General features: G+C 41.2%; 1 protein-coding gene across 5 annotated transcripts in view; it reads right to left on the bottom strand.

The window, feature by feature from the left end:
* The window catches only part of LOC121194320 (bromodomain adjacent to zinc finger domain protein 2B), a 47960-nt gene that overhangs the window by 3705 nt on the left and 25170 nt on the right, over positions 1-19085 (bottom strand). Inside the window, exons 3-31 of one of the 5 annotated variants that reach the window (XM_041057132.1) lie at positions 18390-18551; positions 16557-16742; positions 16000-16131; positions 15509-15699; positions 15186-15401; positions 14062-14727; positions 13225-13286; positions 12674-13122; positions 12178-12474; positions 11102-11162; positions 9788-9896; positions 9549-9650; positions 9067-9277; positions 8419-8511; positions 8273-8334; positions 7907-7972; positions 6906-6971; positions 6455-6499; positions 6194-6226; positions 5164-5229; positions 4683-4823; positions 3788-4042; positions 2703-2926; positions 2138-2212; positions 1761-1995; positions 1588-1650; positions 1340-1484; positions 540-1231; positions 23-290 (exon numbers count right to left, since the gene is read on the bottom strand). In XM_041057132.1, the coding sequence (XP_040913066.1) occupies positions 23-290; positions 540-1231; positions 1340-1484; positions 1588-1650; positions 1761-1995; positions 2138-2212; positions 2703-2926; positions 3788-4042; positions 4683-4823; positions 5164-5229; positions 6194-6226; positions 6455-6499; positions 6906-6971; positions 7907-7972; positions 8273-8334; positions 8419-8511; positions 9067-9277; positions 9549-9650; positions 9788-9896; positions 11102-11162; positions 12178-12474; positions 12674-13122; positions 13225-13286; positions 14062-14727; positions 15186-15401; positions 15509-15699; positions 16000-16131; positions 16557-16742; positions 18390-18551 (5373 nt within the window). The remainder of the gene's footprint in view (positions 1-22; positions 291-539; positions 1232-1339; positions 1485-1587; positions 1651-1760; positions 1996-2137; positions 2213-2702; positions 2927-3787; positions 4043-4682; positions 4824-5163; positions 5230-6193; positions 6227-6454; positions 6500-6905; positions 6972-7906; positions 7973-8272; positions 8335-8418; positions 8512-9066; positions 9278-9548; positions 9651-9787; positions 9897-11101; positions 11163-12177; positions 12475-12673; positions 13123-13224; positions 13287-14061; positions 14728-15185; positions 15402-15508; positions 15700-15999; positions 16132-16556; positions 16743-18389; positions 18552-19085) is intronic. The other 4 variants (XM_041057133.1, XM_041057134.1, XM_041057135.1 and 1 more) reach the window with 4 other exon arrangements.

Below are 19085 nucleotides of genomic sequence, written 5' to 3'. Positions count from 1 at the left end.
ATTGGCAGCGAGCCACTCTTACCCTCGGGGATAGGCTGAGGTCTAGGGTCCGCAGCAGGGAATGAAGCACAAGGGAGCTTGTCACTCAGGGCCTCTGGGGTCTCACTCTTGTTGACAGTGTTGTTATTCACCGGGAAGAGGACCCTGTTCCCGTTACCCTCTGCATGCTGGGAGGCCAGATCCAGCATGGGTGGTAGAGAAGTGCCAGGGAAGGGCAGGCTGGGACTTGTCGCTGCACTGGACACGTCACACAGTGTCAGTCTGCTTTGATGAATGCCAGACTTCACTTGCTGAGAGGAAGAATACACACACTCTGAATTATGATGAGATGACAATTTTATGCCACTACCACATGCATAATGTAAAAGACAATCGCTGCAACAAAAAGCTAAGAGTTTCATAGGCGTTTACAACAGGAGGAAATGTTCATGCAGTACGAAATAATACTTGCAACATTTGTCAGTGTTCTAAAAAATGCACAGCGTGATCTGATATAATTGTGACTGGGATGGAGATATCCCAGCCAGTTATCCACTGACCTGAAGGACAGACAACTGTATATTATTGATCCCAGCAGGAGCGTTGTAGCTGGCTGTAGCAAGGGGATTAGGGGAGAGGGAGGAGGGAGATTTGGTGCTCATGGTCTGTGGAGAACAGGAGGAGGCTTGAGGACTGGAGCCAGAGGTTACAGAGGACTCGTCGCAAGGAGAGCGAGGCAAGAGGCTAAACCACTGGTTGCTCTTTTCTGTCAATATCTTGGACAGGTGGTCCTCATGAAGGACAGACTGAGGGCTGCAGGTTATCCAGGGACTGCTTTTGAGCTGGGGGGCGCTGAGCAGAGATGGCACTGAAGTATCTGTTTTATCTGCGAGTCCCTGCTGAGGGGTTGTAGGTTGCGGGGATATTCCTGTCTGAGAGATGGGATGTGAGAGATAAGATGCAGTGGTAGGGATCTTAACAGAGTGACTGTTATGAGAACTGGAGTCTGATTCTCGAGCCATTTTGGCTACTTCAAGGAGTTTGCTGAGCTTAGATAGGGAGCCAGGTTTCTGGAGGAAGAGATTGAGACTGTCTTTGTCCTGCTGGTTCTCTGGTGAGGCTGCATCACTGTACATGCTCTGTGCTGGGCTGGATACCATTGGCTTCTTTGTCTCTTCCAGCTGCTCCTCCTTCACCTTGGTCATCTGAGCAGTCTCCTGTCTTTCCATCTCTTTCTCCACCTCCTCATAACCTGAGTAACATTTAAAAGTCAGCTCAGACAAAGTGCACAAAGAAAACATTCAAATTTATATCCCACACAAAGGTGAATAAAAACTGAGCAATCGGTTTGGTTTTGCACCTTCGCCGCTCTCCATGCCTTCAACAAAGATGCTACCGCACTGTGGGAGGACCCAGTAACGCCTCTTGTAGCGGTCTTGTCCAAACATCATGGACCGAAGTGAGTGAGATGAGTCAAACAGCTTCTGTCTGATATGACTCTGTTGCTAAAGAGACACAAAATACAAGATTTTGAAATATAATGTATAAAATTCACTGATGAGCTCATCTTGAGTAAAAAAAAAAACTGTTTCAAAGGGTTAAATTTACCTTATATGTTTTCTCAATCTGTTTCTCCAGCTCCTCCACGCTGGCTGAATCTACACTGTCGTCCTAGATGAAAGGATCTCATTAGTGTGAGACCAGTGGACCGGCTGACATTTACTATAACAAACACTGATTTAGCCGCTGGCACCAGTATAAAGCATCATGCTGTTACTGACCTCCTCTTCACATATCTCTGCTTTCTTCCCTTTCTTTCCCCCTGAATCTTCTTCCTCCTCCTCATCATCTTCTCCTTGGTCTTCACTGTCATCATCCTCATCCTCTTCTTCCTCACTGTCCCCTTCTTTCCTCTTGCATTTGCTTCTGGCAGTGGGGGTGACAAAGGTGTGGCTGTCTTCTCCTCCCACACTGCTGTCTCTCTTCCCTGTCCTCTTGGCATGGATGCTCCTCAGTCTTTGAAGACAAAAATAGACAGGGGAGAAATGAACCTCAGCTTTTATAGTCAACATTCCTCTGAGATTTGACCAGTTAAGAATTCCAGGTTATTTTGACATCACCCTCTCATTCACTAACAAAAAATGAAGAATATACTCACTTGCGAAGTTTTCCCTCAACAACCCACTTATCCTTCCTCAGGTTGGTCATGTGATCTATGTTTTTGTCGATCTCACTGCAAAGTATAATATTGAAAAAGATGTTTCTGTGACCTTTATGTTTAATAGGAAGTGCATGCCACATTTGGCGGCACACTGCAGTGGGCACCAGATGTGTTTCATAGTGTTACAGGTACTGATGAAAAATTAATGGCATGTAGTTTGATGCAACCTTGTGAAACTGCTCAGACCATGATTTGTCATATTCCTTTTGATACTTCTGTTATTTCATCAAAATTTAAGCCCTCATGAATAAAACAAGTCAGTATTTTCCACTCATGCAGATGAGCAGCAATACAGTGATTCCAGTTTTAAGTTTAAATTAAAAATGATTTATTTGACACAAATATATCAGAGCCCCAAAAACACCTGGTTTTATTTTAGCGGTACTTTTGTTGTGATTAGTCCATTAACATGACTGCTGGACAAAACTGAAAGCTTGCTTCATGCGCCAAATGACAAACACAAAAGACAACAATAAGTGTCAGAAGGAGGCAGGTCCCTCACCTGATCACTGCTTTACTGCAGCAGAGCTCATTAACCAGGAATGCTAACATGGAGGCCTTCTGAGATGGACTGTGGGCCTGAAAAGCCTTAGTCCTGAGGCTGAGGGCCAGAGCAGCCAGCTCTGTCTGCTCGCAGTGGCCCTCCATGTAGATCTGCAGGATCTCAGACACATTGTCTCGATTGATCTCCACATTAGTCAAGTGGTCCCCCAAGCTGGTTTTGTTCTGAAAGAAAATAATGTTTAAAGGATGGGCTTTAGTCACAGTGTTTAACAAATGTTATTTTGCCCCAACTAAAATTAAAGAAGAATTCTGTTTTGTATACTTCAACCTCAAGAAAATAGGGTCACAGTGGGTGTCTGGTATAGCACTGTCCTTTTAAGCAATGATTTCTTTTTGATGCTAAGCACTTAAAGGACCCCTGGGATGTGTCTGGGTAACATTTAGCATGTATGGATAATTATGAAACATGCTTGATGTTAAAGTTGATAGTCTGGCTATCTAAAGTCCTTTGATCAATCTCTCTCTTGGTGTGGACACAAGACACAACAGCTTGAGACAGCCTCTTATTATGAGCAAGATTATGTAAAATCATGTAAAGGCATAATTATACCCTACTGCACAGCATGGAGAAATGGGCACGGGGGATGAATAAAAATTCAGGTTTAAACCTAATATGCGTACTAAGAGCTCTAAACACTTATACCCTCCTTAAGAGACTCTTCATTTGGGTGCATAGAGCCAAAGTACTGATAAAGCTTAGCGTGTGTTCTGATTAATATGCTGGGAAGAGCCAGTAAAATAGCCCACCAGTAAAAAAAAAAACAAAAAAAAAAACTGATCATGCTGTTACAAGGACGGATATTGTCAACATTCCCTTATAAGTATTACTCTATACTGTCCCTGCGGTCAGTTCTGTCCTAAATATCTTGAATAACGCAAAACTCCACTAATGCTGAAAGTCAGTAACTGAAGCAGGGAAAAGTGACATTTGTACAATAGTTAATCTGAATCAACACATTCAAGAGTTTTCAAAAAGTTTTGTATGTATATGTGTGCACACATACACTCGTGACAGACTCTCACCTTGTGACCTGCAGATATACCAGGATCACACACAGCTGCAGAGAGCATGCTCACCAGCAGGTCCTGCACCTTGCCCATACTATCCCCGATGTTGAGTAACCCCTCTTGAAGGTCACTTAGGTTAAGGATGTTTAAATTCATGTCTAATCCCAGGACCTTTCCAAAACTGCGCAGAAACTGCAACACCATCAGGCAGTCAGAGAAGGTGCTTCCTGGTAAGACCAGGCCAGGGATACGTGACAACTCGGGAAGCCGCTGGGGAGAAATACAAACAAGATTTTTAAAACTACAACATTAAAATGTTACATTCAGCACCTGTCAACAATTTGCAGCTAGTGTCTGTACACCAAGAATTCAAAAGAAACAGATGTTATGTTGGTTTTAAGTCTGATTTTTTCACAACATTGCTATAACCAGCTTACAGAGAACGATCTGACAGAAGTGTTTAATGTCTTTTTAATGTGTCACTTGTTTCAGATTATTTGTTGCATTAGTTCAGTTAGAGAAATTTTTATGAATACAAGCCCAGAATTTACTGATTACAAGTATCTGATCAGTAATGGTGTTATCAATGTATCAGTAGCCACTTGGTGGCAGTATTTTGACCTACACCTGTTTTCCTTTTAATCAATTACAGATGCTTTCAGTGATATTAAGCATCTATTTTGGTACATCTGAAACTGAAAACAATGAAACCATAAATTCGTCAAAAGCAATTCTAATCTTCATGCCTATAGCTCCAACAGTGATTATACTGATTGATTTCCATGTCAAAAAAATCCCTGGCCTGGTAGAAAATCCAGTCTTTCCACACACTCCACAGATGGAGATTATCCGTGATGATATATATGGACTCTCATTTTCATCTGCCAACAGCTCCACAGTGTGTGAATACCTTATGATCTGCTAAACACATGTCTTCATTTGGCTTCTTCAGCTCCTTCGCTTTTTCCAGTTCCAGTCGCCTGAGCTCCAGTTTCCTCTCCTTGTTTAACCGTTTCTCATCCTTCTTCTCTTTCTTCAGACGCTCTTTCTCCTAAAGCCAAGAGAAAGTGTTATTCACAGCGCCACATGGTATTGTGGTATGGTCAGATATTGTAGGTGACTTCTACAGAAGGTGCACTCAATAAAAACAAAAACTATGACCTTAATTACCACTGTGGTGTTGAATCATCGAAGAGAGATGAATTAACAAAACATTTCGCAAAGATTTAAAACACTGAAACATTAATGTCATTGGGGCCCACCACTACAGACTGCACCACTTTCACATGTAATTACAAAGGAAAAGGAAACACAGTAAAACAATGTGGCAGCGGACAGGAGGAAAGAATGACCAGAAATAAGGAAATGTGATCGAGTCAGCAGTAACTCACCTCTGCCTTCTTACGGGTCTCCACAGCCTTCATGAGCATCATGTGCTGCCTGCGTCTTTCCCTCTCCTAGCAGATAACAAACACATAGTTTCTACTCTGTTTACAGCTTCTATTATTTCATGAACAGAAAAAAGGGTCACAGATGCAACACAGAGTAAAAACCATTTGACATGCACAGTAGAAGAAGCAGCGCAGGTCACTGTCACAGTCATCTCACAATCAAAACGTTGCATACTGTACTGTGTTTTAGTGTAAAGAGTTCAACCAAATGAAACATAACGATGAACAAAAAGCAAATGAGGGTAGTGATGTAGACAGAAAGCATAAGCTCAAAGTTACAAACAGTGACTATTAATCTGAGCGTGGCAGACTGAAAGCTGGTATAGGCCGAGAGTTTCTGACCTGTCAGCAGCGGGAAATGAGTGATACAGCGGAAAGGAAAAGTGAAGTGAATTTCCAGTCGACTGATGAATAACGTCATGTGAAACTATCAAGATGCCAAGGAAATTAAATTTAAATGTTTAAATTTGAACTCCACTCTATTTAATGTGAAAACTAAACTTTAGAAGACTACCACACTCATAGCTTGAATATACTTGAAGTGACACAGCTGCACTCGACTAGAAAACTAACAAATTTTACTCTGGTCCTTAACCTCCTCCATTAACTCAGTGCTGTAAATCACTGGCAGGAAGACAAACTATATATCAACTTTTCCAGATGGTAAAATGGTTAAGGAAAGGTGGCTCACATGCTGCAGAGAAAAAGGCACCTAAATTTATTCAGTTCAGGCTATCAGAATAATTTCTGTGGAGTCAAGACATTTTAATCATATTGGGAAGATAATGGATGCATTTTCTCTGAGAGACAAATAGCAGCAGAGACGTAGACAGTGCACTGTTCTTGAAAAGCCATGCAGAGGGATGTAGTATGACTGCAGCCAATGCTACACTTGAGGCATTGCCATGATGACAACCGTTTATCACAACACACTCACAATATGTTGTTAAGTGCACAGAAACAAACATACCCATACCATATCTAGTCTATGCCTCTCCAACTCCTGGTAGAAAGAGTTGGCAAAGTATTAAGGAATAGAAAAAAAAAACACACAAGAAAATCAATGCAAGAAAAATCAGAACTATAAGTCAGCTAAAAATAAAAATACACCAAAGAGCCCCTAAGCATATATTGACAGGATATTTTGTACAAATGATGATTAGTTTGACACCATCTCCAAGACATTCAAGTTATGTGCTGGTTATTCAAGTAATGTGGTCGAAATACTCACCTGGTGCTTCAGTATGACAGCTTGCAATCTTCGCATCTCCTTCTCCTTCAGGAACAAGATTCATTCGATTAGAAATCAAAACATTTTCACACTAAGGTACATATTTTCATAAGTGTGTAAAAATGGCTGGCCTACATCCCACTAGCCAATAGCCTGCAAAAGTTCGAGGACTCTTGGCTTTACTTTTTAGAGTTAGAATGTAGATGTAGAATGCAAGGTGGTGATACAATTTCTTTTAATAACAGTGGCAAACCAAGGCAAGGAGAATCTCTTTAGCAGTACATTGGAACAAACACAATACAGGGCAGACAAGCATGGGCAAAGACTGAGAGTCTGGGGCATAGGGGACATTTGTGGCAGTTGAGCAGGAGAAGGGGCTGACTTATGGAGTTTGAGACCAGAGGTAACAGTAACAAAAACACAATTTGCTCATAAATCTCTTCTTGTTCACCTTGTTTCGTTTCTCAGCTTCCAATATTCTCGCATTGGCTGCTTCTTCTTTTTTCTTTCTTTTAGCCTGTGCATGCAAAAAAAGGCATGAAGGTCATGAAGCAGAAATAATTGATATACTCATTCAAAACACATACAGTATGTACACTGAAGCAACTGAGGATGACTGAATTAACATTTAAGCGAGGCAGCAATTTTTGACTAATGAAAATCAATAGATATAATTTTCCTAATTAAAACCATTACATGAAAATAATGAATGACTAGGAAAACAATCTCAAAATACACATAAATCTGGTTTGTGAAATAAATATTAATTACCGGTAAGTGTTATAGTTAATATTATGTATATGTTTGGTATGTGTTTGCTAGATTGGCATTTTTCAATCTGTTGTTAAAGTTGTCAATAGAAAATATTAGAAAACATTCTACTCAAAGCTAAACAGAGCCAGTGGCTCACTGATAATATCAAATCAAACATATTGAAATCTTGAGCGAAGAGATGATTATTCCCTCCCATTAACACTGGAAGACAAAATGGCAGTGGCAATGTAGTTATTACCAAACACCAGCAGGCAGTAAGAATAAATTAAGCAAAATTTCAATCAGTAATTATAGCCCCAATGAAATCCTGTTAAGAGCCGCTTGCCAAGCGTGTCAACTGAAATTTGATTTATAAAAGCTAAAATACTTCACAGCTTCTATTAGTGAGGGAATGCAAAATAGGTATTTCACCTAGCCATGGTAAACTCTGGGCCACCTCTTACTTAATGAAATACTGTATTTTGTATTAAAGCCCCATCACGGTCTGAGGAGATTTTCATATTCAATGGCACTTTTGCAAAAAACCAATTAAGCATTAGTCACATGTACTCACTGGATGTGACCAAAAGTGGGACGACATAATTTAGGAATAGCCTTTGGTTGGCTTTTTTAAAAAATCCTATCAACAGCAGAAAGGAAGTGTTTTAGAATGTTTCTGCAATAACTTTAAGGACGAACCTCGAGAATTTGCTGTGCACGGAGTTCTTTCTCCATACGAATTTGCTGAATGCGCTTGATCTTCTCCTGGTAAAAGGATGAGGGCAAGATCAAATGAATTAACTGTTAAGTCATGCATGTTATAGAGAGGCGGAGGGGAGCGGGGTGTGGGGTGAAGAAGTACAGCGGGTCTATGCAGATGAGGAAGGTGCAGCATTTTGGAGGATAGCAACTTCCTTGTAGAATTTCAAAGCAATTCAAGTGTGCTTAAAACCTTTTCACCTTGGAGTGGACAAACTCTGAATATGCAACAGAACAGAGCAGCTGCAGATAGTTACAAAGCTCTGCATGAAAAATTAAACAACGCACGCAAAGAAAAATTCTTACTTGCTGTTTAAAAATCTTCATCTGCTCTCTCTTTTTCCGTCTCTCCTCAGCAGCCATTATTGCTGGAAAACACAGACAAATTACGCTTGCACACAGCATATGATCTAGCGTTAAGAGAGGAGTCTGACTGGACAGCAGCTGTTTACCTTGTTGCTTCCTTGCCTCCTTGGCTGCTTGCGCCATGGCCTGCTTCTCTAGTTTTCTCATCAATTTGATCTGAGCTGCCTGCCGAGCTATTTCTGCAACATGACGAAATATGAAATCACAGACCGTAATGAAAAATTGACACACAGACTCCCCCACCCCCCCAATCTCCCTAAATGACCTCCAGAGAAAACGCAACAAGCTAATGTTTTTAATATCCACAGGAACAGTACAAAAATGGTCTTGATTGGTCTTAACAGTAAAAGCAAAAGTTGAGAAAAATGGGCCACAGGCCTCAACATGCAACATGAGAAATGGCTGCCTCCTCTAAGATGGTTTCTACTATGTGTGAAGCCCTTACAGCTTGGTTTTGAGGTGCTGACACCAAAACATTCCTCACTGATATTCTAGATAATTGAAAATGGTTTTGTAATTAAATACTGTAGCTGAGCTAGAAATACCCTGAGGCGATATCACATATCGCCAGGTGGCCACTTATCGTCATAAAAATACAAGACAAAAAAAGTAAATACAACAACCCACAAAGTAGAAATGTCAGACACAACATACAGCCAATAGTTGCTGGTGTTTTATGCTGAATTTACCCTTTTAACAGGTGCCACTGAAACATTTTGAAGATGTAAACTGACCTTGAGCCTCCAGTTTGCGTAGCAGCTTGGCATTACTGACATCCTGGAAGTTATTTTCACCAACATTTAGATGATGAGCCTTCCACTGTCGGGCCCCACTGCCGTCAACTGTCGGCTGGGGCTCAGACTTTAAGCGCCGGCTGCGCCTCCCATCCATTGCTATGATAATGGGAGCAATCTCCTCCTCAGCCAGCAAGAACCACTGTAAACCCTGGGTAATATAAAAAAGAAGGAAGAAGGATTAAAACAAACAACAGAAAAAACATTGCTAGTCTGATTGCTATCTAATGATTCCTTTCATTAATGAATTATCATGCTGTCTGGTACAATGTCTTAGAGGTACAGGCCATGTAGGGATAAACAACATAATGCAGAATGTACACACATTACAACAATGACACTTTGAATGAATGGATTTTAGATACTGGACCAACATGAAAGGTCATGCAAGGAAAAATTAAAAACAAAGTAGCAACATTTACCTCTGGTCCTTCTCTGGCTTCATAGAAGTCACCAACCTTAATTTTTGTACTAAAGCTGAAGTTATCCCGTGAGATTTCAGTTATTCCATTCCGGAGTAAGTACTGCAGTCGAAAGAATAATGCATACTAATTAAAGCATGGAAAGACACTCTGAAATATATTGGCTATATGGTCAAATGTAATTTACACCTGTGGGCAATTACACAAAGCTTTAATAAAGCAACAAATTGTTGATTCACCTTCATTACATCAGGATACTGACGCAGCTTCTTCCCACATGGGGCAAAGTAAGCCACCTCCCCTTGTAAACGACCTGCCACAGTCCTGATCCGGGTCTCTCTCTGCCACCTGAACAAAGAAATTGCAAACACAGGATCACATTCCTAATGTGACTCCCATAACACTGTTGCTACAGCTGTATTCAGTCTTCATAAATATATCTCAAAAGCTAAACGTTTCTATCATAAAAGTTCCCTACTGCAGTCTCATAATCTTGCTTAGTGTCAGTACTAGGGAACAGCCACATCATTTTCTCATTCACACCTACAAGAAAACAAGGAGACAATGATGTAAACGATGTCCGTACAGCTGTGTACAGTCCAGTCTGTAACCCTTTCGGTAATCAGGCTCCTAAATGTCCATGTGCCAAGCGGGGCAAGCCCTCAGTCCCCATGAGCTCCACTGGAGAGCAGCCATGGCTTACAGAAAAGACATGTGGTTATTCCAGACGGAAAATGGGAGGAAATACAGCCTTGTGGCCTGTTTCCTGTGAACCTGCTGATGAAAAACATCCCTAGAAGATGAAAGGCTGCTCTGATCCTAGGCTGCAGAATTTGTGGGCAGGGAGCTGTTAATGTTGCATGTCTGTGTTGAGGCTGGATGCAATTAACCCCTTGTGTCGAACTGTTGGGCCTCATTTCATTTCCTGCCCACTATGGCCTACTGCTCAAGACTGGGTATTTAAAGACCCCTTACTGGAAGGCAAGGATGGTTTTTGTGGTCTGCTCATACTCAGCCACTGACGAAGATGTCACTGTGGTTGGTCGAACCAGGAAATGTACTAAAGCTTTTTTTCAAATTTTTTTTTTTTTAAAGATGTTTACAGTATTTACCCTGGGGAGAGTCTGAGCATGATTAATACTTTGCCCAGTGTCATATTCACACTGCAGATACCCACATTTATACTGGGAAGTAAAAAAAATAACTTGCTCAAGGACATAATGATAGCATTTGTTTAGAGAATGGAGTATTTCTTACTCATTTTTTTCTTGGGGTGAATGTGTCAACACTGTAAATTTACTAAAACTCAATTTATTGTCTCTTGCATGTAGCAAACCCAGAGATAGAGAGGCAGCACAAAGAAACTTTGGCCATAGATGACCTTTAAGAAAAGGTCACAAGTCAGCCCTCAGTGAGCTGACATTTAACTATAACACCAATTGCATAAACACAAACAATACAGCAAGTATGACAGCAAAGACAAATGGGACATGGTCAGACCATCCAATCAATGTGTGTTACTTTTATTATGAAGTGAATGCACAATAGCTCACCCAAACTCAAGAGGCAATCGCAGAACTCTCTCATCTGTCACTCTCCTCCTCTTTCCTGATCCTAAAAACAGGAGAAATGACTCATGACTCAGCGCCTTCAACTGGAGCAAATGCAAAAACTTGGTATGTTTACAATGGTAACTAGACAAAATAAGAGAGAGAGGCACAGGCTTGAAAATACAGAACCTCCCACAAAAGGAGACTCTGTTAGACATATCCATCTGTTGTTGATAGTTTTCAATGTATGAAATTGCAAACTTTTAATCACATAACTTCACTTAAGTGATGGCATGATACAGGACAGTGGAATTTGTGTTCAGTACAGAATGATAGGTTATCTCAATTCAGGGTCAGGAACACCATATATCCCTGGAAATCAATATAAAATATTAGATAAACAATATTCTCACCTTCTGACACATTAGCGAGGTGCAAAACACAGGGACAGAGCTTGTACAGCTACGAGCCTAACTGCTGCCATAGCATTTACTACATGCTCACTGGGTGAGGGGTTATAGATGAGATACTGTAAAATACACAATTAGATTCCCAATTGTATACATGTAAAAGTTTACAAAAGTTAACAGTCTCTTTAATAATAGCACAACTAAATGGAACAAGAAAGTAATACTTTCTCATTATGGCAAGTCAGAATCCCGCTCTGTTAGAAATGTAATATGCTCCATGACTCATCCAGTATCAGATTTATAAAGCATCTGCCTGGGCTATCAAAGCAAAAGCTGCTGGAGATAATCAAAACAATGACACAACAATTTTCCCCCAGTGAGCTCATTTTAACCTGGAACTACTGAGACACATGTACGTTCATGTTTTCATACTGGAAAAATAAGTGTCCTTTTCCACAGACAGGTTTTAGTCTGAATAAGCAAGAGGGAGGGAGGACAAGAATGGGGGAAAAAAAACACCATGCTGACGCTGGGCGTTATCCTGTTTTATTACAGAGAGAATATCACTTTCCTTAAACCTGTACCATGCATTAAAGCATCTAAGTGAATTGTAAATTGAAGCTGTATTGTACTTGATGGATATACTTTTGGTAAACAAGGATTTGTTACCTGGCAGTGTGGCAAATGTGAAAGATGGGGTCGGGGTGCTGTGGTTACTCAATGCCCCTGAGCTGGTCAGTGCGGTGGGGGTCAGTAGACTACTGGGTAAACTAGGAGGCTTGGTGATCTGCAGGTTAAGCAGGGAGCAGTTGGATGGTTGGTTCGAGGAGGACTTGTGAGTAGACGACGGCGCTTTAGCTAGTTTCAGAGGAGTCCTTTCTGCGTCGCTGTCTACTTCTGTCTCACCGCAGTCCTTCATGTCATCCTCGGAGCCATCAGACTCGCTCTCCAGAGTGCTCTCTGACTCTGCAGGGAATTCCAACGTGAAAGAGGGAAAAAGGAGAGACAGAGCAGGAAAAAAAAATTCCTAATTAGCATTCTTCTCACAACCAAACCACACAGAGCACTGCTCATTTCTCAAAGAAGCCTCATCTAACAGCTTCTCTGGGCACTAACATGTTATCAATGGAATTTCTTTGTTAAAGGAAGGTGTGTTTAATCTAACCTGACAGACTACTACCAGAATCTTCATCCTCAATGTCATCTTCATCGTCTTCCTCATCGAAGTCATCTCCTAAAGAGTCTGAGTCTGAGTCCTTGCTGCTGTGGATACCAGACTCACTGCCTCTGACAGGTGGACAGGATGAGATGGGTTTAGGGAGGCTCTTTCCTGCATGCAAAGCTCTGGGAGTCTTGGTCTTCCTGGATCCATCAGCGAGTCCTGATGAGGCAGATAATTTGAGTGAAGAAGCAGAGCTGCCTGATTGTTCCTTGGTGCCAGTGCTCAAGTTGATGGGCATTGAGTGGGAAGGGCTGGTAGCTGCCAGAAGCGGCTTGCTGTTGGGGGTGCTGCTCTGGCTGCGGGGCTTAGTGATGAGAGCCAAAGGGGCATCCTGAACTTCGCTGTGGATCGCTCCATTAGGGCGATGGCTCAGGAACAGATTGGTGTCACTGCTGTGTGGGAGAGACAGCAAATGACTGCTCAACATATCTGAGGAATATTTAGGTGGTGTCAGCAATGGTGAGGAGGATGCTGAATTTTTGTGACTTTTATACCGGTTCTGGCTCGAAGGTTGCAGAGAGAAAGCCTGCTTGAAAGAGTCCTTCGAATGGAGGGGCTGAATAAAAATGGAAAAAGAAAGGGACACAAAGAAAAAAAAGGAGGTAATTACAAAAACTGTCACTCACATTACATTACTGTGGGCTGTGAACGAAGGAATTTAAGGTGTAATAAGAGACAGGGACAATGAAGAGCAAGCTCAAGCCTGTCAACAACAATGAAGAAAAAAAGGCTGCTGTGGAAAAATATTTTCAAATTGTTTGGCTTAGTGCCATCGTGCGACTTTAGCTGTCATCTTCTATTTGTTGCTATTGTCATACTCTGGCAACCAAAGGCCTGTATTTAATGTACCACCATCATATGAATTAAAACCCTCTTGTTACAGATTGCCACATTTTCCCTCCTTCTCAGAAGTGACAATAAATGAGTCCTGTAAAAGAGGCCGATTTCTCTCTCTTGATAACAAACATCCTAAAGCATAACAGAGCTAATTGCTTGTCAGTTTTGAGAAGTATTCCCAATAGAGCTAAACGCATTGTCACTTCTAGTCATGTGGTGATCAGACTCTCATGTAGTATAATAAAAGCCCTGATGACAGTGTATATGCATCCATTTTGTGTTGTGAAGGAACCCTCTGAATTTTATTTATTTCATGACAGAAAGAATGATGGACAACATCAAAACAGAACTATTTCTATTGGAAAAGAGAGAGAGAGGAACACTTAAATGTTTAATTACAGGAATTTACTTTCTGTACCTTAAGTAACATTTAGAAAAGTGGGAAAATCAGCTACAATACAGCAATATGAATAAGAAAACATAACATAACTCACCTGTTTCAACTTAAAACTGTTGAAGTGTAATGAGATGTCATCTGGGGGGTTTCCACTGCTCTCCTTCTGGCTATCAATAGGCTGTGTGCGTTTTGGAGAGGGCATCAAAATTTTTTGTTTATGTGAGAGCTTTTGTGAAGCTGTCAGTGTTGGTGGTTTGGGTAAAGAAGAGAGGGAGAGAGGTTTAGGTGAAGAAAGAGATGAGGGTTTAAGTGAGGAACCCAGGGAAAGGGGTTTCGTAGGGGAACAGAGAGCGAGAGGTTTGGGAGAGGAACAGACAGAGCTACGTTTTGGTGAGGGCGAATGAGAGAAGTGCTTTGGTGAAGTGGAAGGAGGTAAGTGTTTGGGTGAGTTGGAGAAAGATATGGGGTTAGGTGAGGACCTGGAGGGCAGAGGAGAGGCCTCCCTGTGGGACTGTGCTAGGGGACTGTTACTGGCTGCCAGCCCTGTGGCCTGAATGACACTGATGTGTTTCTGGCCTTCCTCCTCTGCAGTCCTGGAGCTCTGAAGAAGCAGTGCCGTGGACTGAGGCCGGCCAGCAGGATGAGAAGAGGACTGGAGGCGGTACGAGGAAGTCAAAGGAACATGATGACTGTCTTGGGCTGTATTTCCATCAGCAGTGCAAGGTCTATTCTTTTTGCTCTCAGAAGTGTTCTGTGTCAGCCGCTGAGTAGGAGGATGAGGAAAACAGGGAGAAGACAGCATGTCATGTCAGTTCCTGCTGAGAGAGCCTCACAGTGGCAGCTCTGTCAGCTAGCACATACATCCAGTTTGCCACCCACCACTAACGCTGCTTTTGACAATCCAACTAACATCAACTTAACAGAGAGCAGTTTTGCACAGGGACACTTGCACTTTATAAATTTGTTACACACAAGTCTTTACAAAATAACCTGTTTTACCACAAGGTTTCATCATAAGTTTCACACCAACCTAGCAACATGGCTTCATACCTTATTGTGAAAACAAACTAAAAAAAAAAAAAATTCTCCAGTCTATGTCAAGCTTTTGAAAATGTCAGACAAAACTTTTTTTTAAACGGTTTTCAGAACTCATCTGAATATTCTGCTGAATATTTAAACTCAAACAACAGCACTTCAACATTCAACACAGCTTTTCCTTACCTTGATTTTCCGTTTAACCTCAGTTTCTTTTTCTGAATCAGAGTCCTCACTGTCAATGCTCTGATCATCCTCATCTTCATCATTGTCCTCATCTTCCTCGTCCTCCACGTCATCAGGATCACTGCTGCTGTCCTCGCCACCGCTGGAGCTATCCGACAAGGATCCTGACTGGCTGCCACTCGTGCTCGCGGTCTCTAATGGTCTTTTGCTGGGTTTCTATATAACAGTAAAAGTTCACATTTCTCAGTAAGATTAAATTGATGAGTGAAGTGGGCTTTCATGCCTATACTATAAATAAGAAAAGTGCTTGAACAAACATTAACCTTCTTTGTTTTCTGAACAGTCTTCTGGTGTAGATGACCTGGGTCCTGACTGCTCTTTGGACTCGGACTACTGTTGGCTTTAGTTTTCTCCTTGTTCCCTTTTGCTGGAAATGAACTGGTGTTCACAGTAGAGTTCCCAGTAGGAGAGGAGGCACTCCTACCATTCACTGTTCCATTCACACCTACAGAAACTGGCATTGTATATTTTTTCAGATGGACACTCATGAGAAAAAGCAATATCAGTCAAACACATTAGGAGGTCCATAAAAAAAGGAGTAGCAGAGAATAACGACCCTATGAAATATCAATAGCTCTTTGAAAGTTCAGTTTCACAATCATAACAGCAGTTTTGCAACGATATAATCATGTACATATACAGCAAGGACCTAACTGCTGCTTGCTAGTGTATCGTTCATGGACATGTCTTTGTCCATGGGAACAAAAATGTGTTCATGGAATCATTCTTTGTATGACTTCTGGCAGGAGCTAACCTGAGGTATGGGACTGTAAGCGAGTGGGATCACAGCTCTTGAAGCTTGAAGCAAATGCAGGATGGAGACTCAGAAGAGGAGGGAAGAAGGCTGCTGCCCCTCTGGTATGTGCTTCAGGTGGCCGCCACCAGTCTGGAGTGGGGAGGCAAGATGCTGTACATTTAATACAGCCAAAATAGCCACTTTATCTGAATAGATATATAGAGAATTCAAACAGCCAACAAGCTATAAGAGTTAATCTAACTCGGTAACAGCACTGATCACTCGGTTCAAAGTGCAGATTTGAATTTGAATTGGAAAGAAGTAATGCATCCTGTTGCATGTTACCTGCTTAGTGATCAGTAGGTCACATTACATGGACAAGACAAACACATAATAGTACATTACACTATTGTCCTTACTGTCGGCAAAGTATTTCTCTAAAGGTATAACGCAGGAAGACCCCATAAGAATTTCCATTACACACCTTGGGAATAAAGTTAACTTTAGCACGAAGCTGACTTTTCTCATCACCTCCATTATTAACAATAAAAAAATTGCACCTTCAGCTTCCTCACCTGGAAATGTACCAAACTGGGAGTGAGCAGCCAAGGCAGACAAACCCAGACTACCAAGGCCTCCAAACTCAGACCGGCCTGAACTCGATGTGTAGAGCCCAAAAGCTGGATGGCTGACTAAGGGAAAACCGTTGGACCTGCCAGACGTATTTAAACATTCATCCCCCGTCATCTGTAGCAAATGGCCTGGAGAACAAAGCATTTTATCTAGTAATCAATTCATCATTCTTTCTATCTAGATAACTCTATTAAGATATTCTAATACAAAAGAATACACAGTGAAGACAAAGCTGCTTGATCTGATTAAATAACAGCAAATAACAGACAGTAGTCTGGGGAGTCTGAAAATCAATTTATAGGAATAATCAGGATTCAGGGGGTGGGAAAACCAATCATCTTTAAAAGAAATGAAAAAAACAAAAAACAAAACAAAACTATTGCTGGGTTACCACTGCTTAATGTTTAGAATAATAACACCTCCCAGCCAATAAGCTCTAGCTGTATTTACCTCTATCCTTACTAACTTCGGTGAAAATGAACTGAAAAGGTGCATTTGAAAAATTTAGTCTACCAAGGTTTTAGACTGGGCTTTTTATAATGTATTCCTGGAGTACCGGAACCGTCAAATCTTTCACTAACTCCTTTAAAATAATCAGGTCACAACTCTTCTCATGTACCAATATGGAATCAGACACTGAGTTAAATACAATACGAGGTGCCGCATAAAATGTTTCTAAGATAAACTCACCCAGTGAAAGCAATTACAAAGCTTTTAAAAGTATGAAAGCTAAACTATAATTCTATTCAAAGGGGTGTTACCATCACTGGGTGTGAGATATCATTCTTCCACTTCCCACAGGAGATAAGAAATCTCTTGAAAGAACTCAATTTACTTGATACTCATGACAGAAATGCGACTACAGAGGTGCCAATATGCTTTTACTATTTAGTGTTCAGTGCAAAATAAATTATCTGGGAAATTTCTGTGCACGTTTGGTGTGGGGCCCTGTAAATGAATAATTTATGAGACTGTCTCTAATGTGTTCCTCACTGTCATAGCATGACAAAAAAATACTACTTTTGGAAGCAGCATCTTATCATGAAAGGGAAAAAAAAACAGAATGTAAATTTGCACATTATTTTGTGGTCAGGGGTAATCTGACAGCTTATGCATCACTGCTGTTCAATGCATAATGGCTCTGACCACAATTAGTATTCAGGGAAAACAAGAGGATGTTGGCGGCTGCATGCACAGTGTGAGGCTGACAGACATGTCAAATCACACAGGATAAACTAGAGCTAAAGGTTGTCAAAAGACATCCACAAGGGCGTACACTGCTTTTTAATTGTTGGCATTCATTAATTCAACAGCCTTTCCATTCCTATGAAAATTGTCTGTAACATGTTAAAGACTGGAGGAAGGTGTCTTCAGTCCTTTATTGTTACACAATTTTAATTCAGCGTTTTCCATGGAATTTAGTTGGACAGCCCCGCCCCCCCCCCCAAATAGATTTGCTTCCTCTTAATTTTTTCTCTCTCAACAGCTTGTGCAGAAGTGTAGCTATAAAGTGCAGAGTGACTGTAAAGTCAGACAGAGTGGTGCATTAATTTACATTTATTAATAGCTTGTGAATTTAAGGTCGGTTTTGTGGGTGACTATTAGTGTTGTTCGCAGCCCTACACATTCAATCCTTAACCTAACTTAAATTATTTTTCTCAGCCTTGTGCAAAATGTGGACATAATAATCAAAAATACTGACTAGAAACCAAATAACACATCATAACAATTATTATCATGTTGCATTCAGTCTTTTTTTGTGTGTGTGTACATACCACAGGTGGTGAGAGGGGAAGTGCCTGCAGGGTTAGGGGCCGTGCTGAATTTGGCGGAGGGTGTCTGAGGTGGAGCTGGGGAGGAGCTGGCTGAAGAGGAGGCCATGTGAAGGGAGGATGGGGCTGAAGATGGGGAGGCCAGCCGCTCTCCAGACTCCATATCTGTCAAACACAATCCAGTCAACACTTAGAGATGTAAGACAAGAAAAGAAGGGGGCGAAAAAAAAACCTCCACTCACGCGACACACCCCACTGAGGCTTAGTTTCTCTCTGACACACATCTGAATTACCCTCACAACAACAGTGGGTTTCTACTTTAGGAGAAAAAAAAGCCCCTGTCGTCTGCATGTTGTTCAGAGTCTCTAAGATGGCCTTTGTGAAAGCAACATGTTGTCCACTATTTCCACAAATGAGGATGGCAGATAATTCATTGCTGAAGTAATTTATTAAGCAAAAATACAAAACATTTGCTGGTTTATGTTTCTTAAATTTAAGTGTGTGCTGCTTTTTGCTTGGCTCTTGCCATTATTTTCTGACACTGTATAGACAATCAATAATACTATTATTTTACTCTGTTGTCCAACTCTGTCCAAAACTCTATTGTCCAATTTAATAATTCTAAGAACCTCGTAATAAAAAGAAACTAACACGATAAGTTATTGAAGGTTTTATTTTATACATTTGGAGAGTTCTGTC

The sequence above is a fragment of the Toxotes jaculatrix genome, chromosome 15 (genome assembly GCF_017976425.1).
Source record: "Toxotes jaculatrix isolate fToxJac2 chromosome 15, fToxJac2.pri, whole genome shotgun sequence".
NCBI classification, from domain to species: Eukaryota; Metazoa; Chordata; class Actinopteri; family Toxotidae; genus Toxotes; species Toxotes jaculatrix.
This window is presented reverse-complemented; position numbering and strand designations above follow the sequence as displayed.